The sequence below is a fragment of the Lepisosteus oculatus genome, chromosome 6, assembly GCF_040954835.1.
Source record: "Lepisosteus oculatus isolate fLepOcu1 chromosome 6, fLepOcu1.hap2, whole genome shotgun sequence".
Taxonomy (NCBI): Eukaryota; Metazoa; Chordata; class Actinopteri; order Semionotiformes; family Lepisosteidae; genus Lepisosteus; species Lepisosteus oculatus.
This window is the reverse complement of record NC_090701.1, coordinates 38,287,375-38,300,212: the sequence shown is the minus strand read 5'-3', so window position 1 is coordinate 38,300,212 and position 12,838 is coordinate 38,287,375. Positions and strand designations below refer to the sequence as shown.

General features: G+C 35.9%; 1 protein-coding gene across 2 annotated transcripts in view; it reads left to right on the top strand.

Moving 5' to 3' along the window:
• Positions 1 to 12,838, top strand: part of ccny (cyclin Y) — an 81,800-nt gene that overhangs the window by 40,392 nt on the left and 28,570 nt on the right. The window contains exons 2-4 of one of the 2 annotated variants that reach the window (XM_069191228.1): positions 5,963 to 6,037; positions 7,958 to 7,978; positions 11,882 to 11,916. In XM_069191228.1, coding sequence (XP_069047329.1) covers positions 5,963 to 6,037; positions 7,958 to 7,978; positions 11,882 to 11,916 — 131 coding nt within the window. The remainder of the gene's footprint in view (positions 1 to 5,962; positions 6,038 to 7,957; positions 7,979 to 11,881; positions 11,917 to 12,838) is intronic. The other variant, XM_069191229.1, reaches the window with a different exon arrangement.

Sequence of the window (12,838 nt, the reverse complement as noted above, 5' to 3'; positions counted from 1 at the left end):
TAATGGGGACTCTCCTCCACCAAATGCAGCTGGGCTGTTTGCCAGCCATCCACCTTGTGAAGCTGTTTGAGGGCAGCATAGAGTAAGGCTGCCAGTGTAAGAGGAACAAAAGAACTGAGACCCTGGACAAAGGTGTAAAGGAACATTCCTTAAAACTTTAACTCCTTCATTGAATTCTTTGCAACACAGCTCTAATAAAAGAGCACTGTTTTAAAAGTTGGAAAAAAAACATTGCTGAAGGGAGGATAGTCACAGTGGGGGATTGCTGTGCCGCTGTTGATGCTGTCAAATCGTTATTGTGCAGTGTGGCTGTCTGGTTTTATTGTGTGGAACCTTTTAGACAAACTCTGAGTTGTGGGGGGGTGAAAGTTGCTTGTCCTTTTTTGATACTGTTCTGGAGAATTGAAACCAAATTTTGCTTCACAAGAAAGAAAAATGTATTTTGCGGCCTGCAACCACATTGTTATGAATGTGAAATTCTAAAAGTGAAGAGAACCAAGATCACACAGTTGTTTCTTGTAATCTAGCATTCACGATTGGATGAGAACATGCAAACTCCCCTCAGATAGTGCCCCTGGAATTGAACCAGGATCCCAGTGCTGGGAAGCAGTAATGTTAACCACTGCGGCACCATGCCCCCCATTTTGTGATATGACAAATTGTGATTTTCCCCGCTGTTTTTATATAATTAATAATAGTAATAAATCAACCCTCTAATTAAAATAAGAAAAGCTAGTGTGATTTGAACCCTGGTGGTCTGACACATAGCCTTGCAATGCTTTTATCCTTAAATTTCTATTTATAATACAGTTAACAGGTTCGTTAATAGAAGTTCAAGTAGATAGCTGCGTCAGTATGCGCAGGCTGCAAAGGAACAAGTAAAGGTTTATTCCAGCATGGAATAATTTCCTTTGCAATTTAGAAAACAGTTTTGTATAAATAATTATATATCAGCCTGACTAGGTTTAAAGATTTTATCTGACTTTTAAAATGTCATAAGTGCCTTATGTTCTTTCTTTTGTTTAGCTGTTAATAAGCCTTTGTGTTGCACACTTGAACAAAGATTAAAAGTCTAAGGAAAACCTAAAAGAGGATTCTTTATATTACTTTGCTTAAAATAAAAAGGTATCATCAAAACTTTTAATTGAAACCAGAATTTGGGCAAGGTTGTCAGTTTTCACTTCGGCTTTTGAAACAAGCATCTTCCTCTAATTTATTAAAGGGGGACTGCAGTCCCAGTTTCTCAGACTGGTAATTAAATCTCTGTAACAAAATAAATTCATTGACATTGTGGAAACATTTGACAAATTTCAAATTAAGCACAAAATCGTGAACTTTTTGAAAGTGCTGTAAGTCGCCATCTTGTCGCCAATCCCTGGTCTCTTCATGGGAGAGAGTGAGAGTTCCCACGAGCTGTGACGTGATGCGGCCCTTCCTGCTCACTAGTCACCATAATGACTCATGTAATGCGATATATGAGCGAATAAATACAGGTTTTGCAGTAGACATTTTACTGCAGAAACGTTTCAACCTGATCTGCACGCAGAGTTAACATGTAAACTGTTATTGCAAAACCTCAAAATCAAGAGCAATATTTCCATTGGATCAAAAGTGATGTATTCACAAGCCTGCTTGTTTACAATGTAATAAGGCCACTCCACGTCACTAAAGGTTTTGTTGTCTCATTCTGAATCACAGAACATGGCACTGAGCATACCTTGAAATGTTATCTATTTTGTGATGTAAATTGAAGGATTTACAAGTTACTGTGTACATTTTGCTTTTATTGTGGTTTGAAATACACTCTTCAGTGCTGATTCTTTCTCACCCCGACAAATAAAAAGTAGCAGTTCCCCTTTAAATGGTGAAATCATCATATTTACACTTGTACTATATTCATTATCTTGCTCACAGCACGTCTATAATGGAACTCAACGCACAGTGGAAGTGCTAGTGCTAGAAAATGTCTATGATTCAGCTAAAATAAAACTTTTCCTAAATGAGGTGCACTTTCCCCTGTGATGGAAAAATGAAAAGATTATTAACATTATTATTGTGTCAAAGCTTAGCAGTATTCTGAGTTTAAATCAGTGATATCTATTAACTTATTGAAAACATAAGTCTTAACAGGGACAGCTTAGGTGAAAACAGTTACAATCTGAGCTTACTTGGAACAGAGGCTTACTGCAGTTCCTATTTGTTAGTTGGTGTAGAGAATACCGTTTAAGTTGATGCAGGAACAGGGCTTTAAATATCCTAATGGCAACCAAAAAAATCACTAGACAGAAGAATGTAAATTAATTACTTTATCACATCCAGTAATACAAAAGAGAATACTTCAGGAAGAAATAACCAAAAGTTTGGAAAAATATGTTGTCTGTAATAACTCAAGTTGATTATCACAATATGCACACAGCTCAGAAAAGAAATGGGTCTATGTGTTAGTGAAAATGAGAATTATTTCTCAAGAGACATTCCTGGTAAAGGAATAAAAATGTCTATGAAGTTTTGGGGAATATTTTGAGTCAGGATTTTTTATGATGTTTATAAAGTGGTAAACAGTTGTTTTATATCATTGACAATAAAGAATCCACATACAGTTGACAGTAAAGTTTTTTATATTTGTTACTTTTATATTGAAAATTGTAATTGCATTTGTTTCAAGTATAATGCTTTACTATTGTGCATATTTCAGTTTTGTGTACAAGAGGGTACATAAGTTGATATTGTCATGTACTGTATATTTTGTTTTTTTTAGTGAAGAACAGCAATGCAGTCTGAGCTCTACCTTCATGAGATCACATTTGCTTGATCTTCCATGATTTTCTCCTGTTTTGGTTCCCTGAAGCAAAGAAAACGTGAACCCCTTCCTCTCCCCAAGAAACCCAATAACCATGTGTGGACGGACTGATGGACGCACCAGTGTAAACAAAAACTAAAGCAATCCCCGTTTAAGCAGTACTGCACACAGTTCATGCTGTACTTGGTTTTGCATGAATAGCAGTAGATTGGGAAGTTTACCCTGGAATGTAAAGAGAAAGTAAAAACAGAAAAGTTTATGCAGTTAATTCCTCATCAAGTTAGGAATGATCAGGTTTTCAGTAACATGGTAACATTTGCCACACAAGCACTAAAATATATTTTGTGTGCCCCCCACAAAAAAGTTTCAGTGCTGCCCCTGATTTCCTTTTTTATTTTGTTAATAGGTACCATTTCCTTGTGCACAGAGTCAGTGTCATGAAGTGTGGTTTGGAAGGTTTTAAGAACATTCCCTTTAATATCCCTTTGCTATAATATAAATATCTGGTTTCAGTTTTTCCTCATTGAACAGACCAGGTTAGGTGTTGGATGCTTTAATATGATAATACTAGAGTGAACTGCATTTCTCTGAGAAAAATAAAATAAGGATGGGCAAAAAAACAAAATACGATACAAAAAAAATTAAAATACAACAGTGGACAATATGAATCATCTTGGGGAAAAAAGTATTATTTGATGAGAACACATTTTTTTTCACAACCTCTGAATGGTCTTAGCAGCTCTGTAATATGCTGATTCTTCGCACCCATGTCATGAGATTCCTCACGCGCACAGATGCTCCCATACACTGTAAATGGAAAGGATATCATTACTGATGACTAGACTCCCTGCTGTGCTTGTTAGAAAGACTTGCAAATTAAGAGAAATATTTTTTTTCTGTAGTGTAATAGAGGCACTTCTTATGAGGCAGCTGTTCCTCTTGAAATGAATTAGGAGAAGAGCAATTAAAATTCAAAATAGATGGACTCAGTTCCTTTCCTTTGCCTCATTTGGTAGCTGAGTAGTGTAGTAGCTCAGTCTGACATGGAAATGTGTCTCTTTATTCAAATATACAATGATGTACAGTATGTTGACAGACTTATTTGTGCTTTAGACAGGAAGATCTCTGTTACCAATTGATGGTAATGCCTGTATAGGTGCATGGAAAAACAGAAATATAAGTTAGCTTAGAATGTTTAAAAACTTACCTGTAGGCAACTTGTTTTTAAAGAAAAATAACTGCTGGTTTTGAGAGAGCACTTGAGAAACATACATTTGAACTTTTCCATTTCGTCAGAAGTTAATCGTTTTTGCTGCAAAAAGCCTTTTTCTCATAACCTGAAGTGAAGAAGAACAGCTTACAATCTTTGTGGAAGCAGAACATTTGACAAGTATCAGAATTTCAAATTGTTGACTTCTCTCTTTGCCCTTGGGTCTAATTAAATATTTCTCTCAGGATATGCAAAGAAGCATAGCTTTCTTGTCTTTGCTTCTTTTTATGTCATGCTTTCTACTGTGTTTGATTTCATTTTGTTTAGTTCCAATTACTTAAAAGCTGTACACGGTTTATGAAGCAAAACAGTCCTGTGATAGGATTACTACACAGAAAATTAGCCACCTGGTGGTTGAGTATGGAATTTACAGTTTTTATACATTAATAACAGAGTTTCTGAATTTTTTTACTTTTAGTAATAAAGGTCCTATTATGTGAGTGAAGTTATGTGAAAGGTATTCATGAGATAGTGTATTTGTGCTGCCTTGTTAGATTCATGTGACGGACAACTATAAGAGGAACAAAAGATTCTCATTGTGAGTTGCTGGGATCCATTCGCATTCAGAAAATAAATCTGCACTTCAGTTTGTTTTACTGTGAATTGTTTCGTATATACAGTAATCAAAAACAGAATTCTCAGCTATGATTATTTTCAGTTGGTTTGAGACAGATAAACACTTAACACTCGGTTCTTCCTTTGAGCGATAGTTATTGCCTCTATCTGGACAAGCAGGTAAAATAGTAGTTGACAGCAAATACTGTGAATCTTTTTTTTTCAAGCTCCCATTAAGAGCACGAGAATAGTTACAAATGAAAGGAGGCCATTAGGTCCATCTAGTGTTTAATAGTTATCTGTTTATTGATCTGAGGATCTCATCCAGACGATTTTTTGAAGAAGCCAAGAATCGGCTTCAAAACGTGACTGGGTATTTTTTTTCGTATTCCCACAAACCTTTAAGCAGACGTTCTCAGACCCTTTATTTGGTGATGTGTGTTATGCAATGTTCTTGACTGCTTGTAGAGAATCAAATCTCAGTTGCTCTCCAGAAAACACTAGTTATACGAGACTATTTCAAGAAATACGTTTGGCATTAACCTGGAGTGATGGTATTATACTTGGTATTAATTGTGGAGAAATGTAATGTAAATATTCCAACAGTACAGTGTACTGGAATACCAATGGTAAACTTTGTGAATTATAAATCTAATCATGTTACTTATCTTATGTATACCATTTCTTTTTCTTTTCTAACTTTTTCTAAACATTAGGCACCATCTGTTTCGGTCTAAGCCTACATAAAATTGTAATTAAGTAATATAAATTCTGTAGGCACAGTTAAAGGGATTTGTATTGGGGCCATATTACTGGGAAATGTGTTTGTGTATTTAACAAGAAAAGTCATTTGTGTAACTGCTTGATATTCATTAGGAGTAGAGTTTGAATTGGTTTATATATAGTAAATCTTCAACCTTGTCTGGGAAATATTTTAGTATATGTTTACTGAGAAGGTAAAGCAGACTATTGATAGATTCATACATGACTCCTCCAAATCATAAGCCCTTCTTGTGTATGGGATTATGGAACAAGCTACCTGGCCATGTTGTTGAAGCTGAAACCCTGCTTTCTTTCAAAAAAACAGCTGAATTAGGTCTTTGGATCAATTAGCTACTAACTACAAAACAACCTCTATGAGCTGAATGGCCTCCATTTGTTTGTAACCTATCTTGGGTTCTTATGTATAATTCACAAATACACTTCAGATATGTTTGATGTTGGCTTACTAAAGTACAGTGCATCTTTTTATTTTAAGATAAGCAAAAGTGTTCTCCCTGTATTGTTGAGATCAGTGTGAATAATTTTAATTTGAAACTGTGTTTTTCTTTTGACAGATTTAAATATGGAATACAACCCCTCAGACCATCCTCGAGCTAGCACAATATTCCTCAGCAAGTCACAGACAGATGGTAAGTTTTCCTGGACTAACAGTGTTCAGTTGTGCTATGTGTATTCGTTTTTTTTTAATGTAGAGTTGCATGTCACACTGTTTCTGCTGTTGGGAAGAAAAAATTCCTTCCCCCCCCCCTTTTGAACTGGACTTTGTTTGGTGTCTTTAACTGCACGTACACTTGTGAGTATTCTCGCATAATTTTCTTTTTCCTATCTAATGCGTGTATTTGAAAGTCAATAATATAGTTGTTGAAGTAGTATAGATATTATATGAGCAGTTGGTAAAAGTTTATACTCTAGTGGGTCTACTCCCGCTATTGAGAAATGTTGTAAGGCATTACGTAAAAATACTTTGTAAGGTCTTTAATTTGCACGTGAGCAGTGATGGGCTTGTTGAATTGAATACATTTGATAACCATTCCTAAACAGTTCTATGCAGTGTATATACTATTCAAAAGATGATCATCCTCAAAATATCATGGTTTGAAGTTGGCCATTTGGTTCAGGTTATAACTGTTTTAAAAATACACACACTGATAAGGCATTATCTACACATTTATATCTATAAAATATATAAAACATCACTGCTTTATTGACATTTTTTAGTCCAGAAAATATGCTGTAATTAAGCACAGGGTAATCCGATATTACTGAAAAAAGGACTTAGTCATAGAAAAGTCATTGTTAACTTTAAAGTGCTGATAATCTACTAATTAATTGGGCAGGTGTTTTTTGTGAATGTAATACAATATGGTGTTTTGTGTATAGAATTACAATATGGTATAACTCATTCCATTAACTATGAGTTATTTTGTCAGGCATTTGTTTTTATACTCTTTGTTCTTCTTCATGATAACAAGTGATGACCTATTTTTGACATTCTGGGTTCCTTCTGAAATGGATACTGAGATGCACTATTGTAGGTCTCCAGTGTTTGACGGTGCAAATGAACATAAACATTTCTTTGAAGAGTGACCATCTGAGCTTTTATAGGACTTACAATAACATGCATAGTAACCTGTGTTTCTGATAAAGACTTTGCCTTCAAGCTTTTGGAAATCATTGACATCATGTGTGCCAAGAGGACAGTGTAGCAGCAACACTGAAGGCTTCAGTGACATTTTGTTTTTGCAGTTGTACACCGCTTTGGTGTTTCCTTTAAAACTCCCCAAGTATTTTATGTAACTTTAAACTTTTAACATAGTCCATGCTTTTAGTATATCACAATTCTCTGAAAGCTGCAATCTTCTGTTGCCTCTCTTTAAACAGGTGGTTATCTGGTGCAGGTACCTATGTGGTTCTTCCGGAAAACAGTGCATCTGTTAAAAATAAATGCTTGAATTTCTTATAGGGCATTTCATCCCAGTGGATCCCTAACTTCCAGTGCCAATCTGGGTGACGTGCTACACTACAGTATATAGTAGTTCAGGTGCAGAAATGAGAAATTATTTCAACAGTTGAATTAAAGTGGACACATGAGGAAGGGAGAGTGTACAAACACAGAGTGAAATTGAGAAAATTAGTTTCTAACCTCTGAACTTTCAAACAGTGCCATGGTGTCTTTAACGTCCAAGTAGTCAGGACCTCAGGTCCATGTCTCATCCTACTTCAGAAAGAAAAAAAAATGATGTTGAAGAATTGAAGATGTCTAGTTTATCAGGAGACAGCAGCCACACCCACTCAAAAAGGATCTCTGGAGGGCTCATTGTAGATCTTTCAGATTTTTGCATTTTAGAAAATTATTTTTTAAATGACACATTTCATGAATGTTAATAATAAATTTAAATAAATTTATTTTTATGAAATGTCAACAAATGTCAACCTGTTGAATTCAGGTTAAAAGCATTGCGGTGATATAAATAGTCCTAATATTTATTAACTCAATACTCTTATTGATTTTACAAGCCCAGCAGAAACAGCTTTAACTTTTTTTTCAGTTGCTGTTCCCTTCAAAAAAGGTAAGTCTTTTTCTCCGGAACATTTTTAATTTTGAGGCTGACAGTGTTTTGAGTGTAATTACGCTTACTAGCCCTTGGAAATAACCTGTGAGTGCGTACTGCTTTGTGTATAATCTGCTGTGTCTTTAATTCAGTAGTGTATTTTGTTCGTCATTGTAGATTTAATTGTGGCTTTGTAGTGTAGTAGCTTTTTGTGTTGTTCATGCAGTTGTACAGTGACCTTAGCACATTTTTTAAATTCAAGAGACCTTACTCTCTGTTGTTGAATGAAATATTTTTCACATCTATCATTTTAGATAAGAGGGAGAAGCATCTTATATAGAGAAGTGTAAAAGCATATTAATAATTATTTTTCATTAGGATTCAGTTTTTTTTTACCCAGGCCATGCGTCATTTCTCAAAAGTGAAATTATATGAGATCAGTCTTTATTACAGAGTATTCCCTACCAAATACCTTACATTTACTATATTTTGGCATTCTCCTCACATACTTCTTTTATTTATTAATTTATGTTGTGTTTTCTTATATTTTGTCTTCAACAACATACAGTCCATTTGCAGGTACTGATATTAATGCTATGTGGAGCCAATTCCTTCTGAACACATTAGTAAACTGTATATTCTAAACAGAAACACGTGAACCCACCAAAGTATAATGGGGCGGTGCAGTGGTTCTGTGGCTAAGGATCTGCGCCTGTGGCTGGAAGGGTGCCGGCTCGTATCGCCCAGTCGGCAAGGGAATCCTACTCCGTTGGGCCCCTGAGCAAGGCCCTTAACCCCAGCTGCTCCATGGGCGCCGTATAAATGGCTGACCTTGGGCTCTGACCCCGAGCTTCTCTCCCTGTCTGTGTGTCTCATGGAGAGCAAGTTGGGGTATATGATAAAAAGACAAATTCCTAACACAAGAAATTGTATGTGGCCAATAAAGTCATCTTACCTTATATGTGTAACAGCTCACTTGGAAGGCAGTGCTTTCCTTTGTTTCTCTTGCTCATAGCAACACTTTTGTATGGATACACAATTCCGATTAAGGAGGAATCATCAACTCCCACTCAGTTTTAGTATTTCTAACTGAGAAACGCTGAGATCAGAGTCCTTCGCCGGGAGTGGTGCGGTATTTATTGTCTGCCGGTAAAGGGGGCAGATAAAAGCAGCTGATGCTGCTATTTCACAAATTCAGTCAGCGGTGGGTTATATTATAGTGTGTGCCTGGCACCCGGTCTGCTCAGCCCCCTTCTTACAGAAGCACAGTAATTGGCGCAGTTTCCAGAGGATGCTCACAAACCTGCCATGATTTGAGCACCCACATCACTGATCTCGAGTGCCAGCAACCTCTGCTTGTCTCTTCTGAAAAAATTTGCATCTGAGTGGGTGGCCAACTTGTAAGCATGAGCACGGTTAAAATGCCTTATCTGTACTTCAGTGGGAACTAATATGGTTCAAAATAGACACATTAGCAGTTGATGCGAATGCAGTGGGCAGAAGGAAATAGAGGTACATTGGGGGGGGGTGGGGGGTGTATTTTGAGAAGCTCTTCAGTATGGGCTTCTCCTTGTTTTCAGACTGCTTTAACTTAACTCTGTAATTTATAGAACTGAGTTTTAAAGGACGTGTCAGAAATGGTTCAGAAATAATAATTAATAAATTATTTGCATCATGTGCTTTTGACTGTGTTTCTTTAAAGTTTATTCTAAGCTCATTCAGCGTAGCAGGCACTGTAGTTAAGATTTCAAGTGTGCTAGCAAAGTTAGGACACTTTCTACATCCTTATTCTTACAGTTCCATCTTTAGACTCCTGTGGAGCTGAAAAAGTAGTGTCATATCTGTAAATAAAAAGATGGACAATAATGCAAGAGAAAACTCGTGGCGTGTTGCCTGTGGACTGTGACTACAGAGGAGCAGAGAGTTGAGCATTTCCCGTCTCACCAGCTGTCTTCATTCTCACTGTGGGCCACAATCTCACTCTCCTGGTGTGTGTTTGGCATCTCCGAGCTGCAGTGTTGATGATGGAAGGCCAGGAAATCCTGCTTTTGAAATCCACCCTCAGTCACTCACTTCCTGCGTAAATGTGAAAAGCTTTAGCATTATATTGTAGGTCCCACATTCCAGAAGAATTTATCACTCCACAACTGTCTGCCTTCTGTGTAGAAAAACAAAATAACATAATCTCAGACACTCATTATACTATGCCTGTAGGATTTTACGTTTTTTTGTTTTCTCCTGGGAAAGAAAATCTACTGCTAACAGCACAAAGCATTTTTGATGAGTGCAGCATGTTAAAGTGTGCCTTGAAGAGCACTACTAATAAGTACAGTATGGGAAAAACACAGTGGAACAATTTTAAGCTCTCCTGTTTTTTTAAGTTAGACTTTCTGTGTTCTTTCTGTAGTATAACTTCCTTTCTGTATGTAATGCTTGCCTTCATTATCTCTGGTCTGTCTTGTGTTCTGCACCTGACTAATCAGTCTTCAGGGGTCAGTCCCCATGTGTAGCTGTTTCCACATCAAGTGATTTTGTTAGTGTGTTCATTTGGCAGTGAGTGGATACAATCCTGCCTGTGGCTGAAATAGTTGTTGTTTCTAGGCGAATTTGATGGGCAAATGCAAATCGTGTTTTACACCCAAACAAATTTTGAAATGCTCACAACTTAATGCTATAGATTTGTAGGTCACTATGGATGATCTGTGTGCATTAGCATTAGATATAAAACCGTATGTTTATGCATAATGCTAAGAACGTTAGACTTGTAAAGCAAATATGTATGACTTTCATTATTTCCTATCTAGACGTGTTTGGAGTAATGTAGACAAGTATATGGCTACAATCCATGGAAAAACTTTATCATCTGAAAGGCGTGGTTTGGAAATTATTTTATGTATTGTTAATTTGGGTATCGGATTGTCACACATCTCACATGTCTACACTCACATATTCGATAAGAGAATGTCTTGTCACATATCCTATCATTTCTTCTCCAACATCTAGTGTGAACAAATGTCTTTGACAACATTGTGCATTATAGTTTGTGTAAAAATACATGTTCTGATATTCAGTTTTTTCTTAAGTAACAATGTATACATTAGTTTCAATGCTTTATACTTTACTCAATTCATGAATTGCAGAATACAAGACAAAACATTATTCCCACTCATTTCCCTTATGATAGACTTTTGAAAAACACTGTGATCATTAGCACTACACAAACTACGCCTTTCTACACTATAGCCAGCCATTATTAGCAATACATCACAGCTTTATTGTGTCTATTTAAACTTTTTATTAGAAGGATCGTGAGATTCTTTTCTTAAAGTGTTTTAGAAATCACAGGGTTTTGGGGACAAAATAGTTACTACTACTACTACTACTACTACTACTACTACTACTACACGTATATAGCTCTTTTCTGCACCCTCCACTTAAAGCTTTTTACAGGTAATGGGGATGCCACCCATTACCCACCTGGATGATGTGATACAAACAGAATCATTTTTCCACAGAGAACAATTGGTGACCAGGGGTGGCTCTTTATTTGGCTTGAGTTAAATGCCTCAAGCAAAAATAAAAAACAATGGTATAGAAACCAATGACTTTGCTAGCTCTTTTGATAACACTACCATTGTCTTTGGTTTCACGTGCTGCAGTGTGCCTTGTGCACATCACTGTAATAGGAATTAGTAACTGTTGTCAGAATAAGACAAATCGAAGAAGGCCAGCTTCAGGAAATACAAAGTTTTGTCTTTCATGATTGTTTCTCCATAGATTAGCTATATTCAGCCCATTGGATGCTTCCATTTTAAATATTGAGCTGTTCTCCTTTGCTTTTGTGGTGCATGAAACACAAAGCTAGATTTTTCTTCATTTTGTTGAGTTTTCATTTTAAAATGTTGTTTTTTTTTTTTACAGTGAGAGAAAAACGGAAGAGCCTTTACATAAATCATGTAAGTAAATAAGAAATGTAAAATGTTCCTTATTATGAAGTGTTGTTGACTGTTAAAGAAGTCTAAATTGTAGTTAAATTGCTCAGGTAACATACATGTTTTCCTCCTGTAAACCTTTTTGGTGTATCTAAGGCCTTGTTTGTAATACAGTACATTGTAAAACATTTACCACTATATAAATATCATATTTTTGGGTGCTGAACCACCATCAACCAACTAATTTTGTACATCATTTTTTTATTTTATTTAAGTGATAATGTGTTTAGAGTGAGTTTCTGTTGAGATAAAAAGATTTTAGACAATGATATTGTTAGCTATTGCAGTGTTAAATGTACCATCATTAACAAGGATTACAACTGAAGTAAATATGTTTTTATTTTTGTACAAAATCTAAAAATAACGGGACTTAAACACTTCTATTTTGAATCGGAAAACATTAATGAGTATTGGGAAAGGATCTAAATGTAACTACGATGTAGTTTAAAACTGTAAAAAACATGTCAGAAGTCATTGTTCTCACTTGGCATTTTTCTGACTCTGCTCATGTGAGGTCATTTTACTGACAGTCTTTAGCCCTTGTAGGAAAGTAACAAAGGTGACATGGAAAGATGGCAGGTACCTGCCTTCTGTCAAATGTCAAGTCTCTTGCCCATCAATCATGTCAAATTAAAGCTATGAAAAAGGATAGTGAATACTCATCAGCTCAGGCAAAATAAGTGAGGTGTTTTTACAGTATGTGCAGCCAGACAACTGAGACTTTAGTATTAAAAGACAACTATTTCATATATTTTATGTCACTCTTCATTCGAGTTGAATTTATTTTCTTTTCACCTCAAATAAGTACTTTATTAAATTGCATTGGTGTGCAAGTTGTTGCATAAACATGTTATTTTAAGATCATTTTTATTATTATGATGGAAAG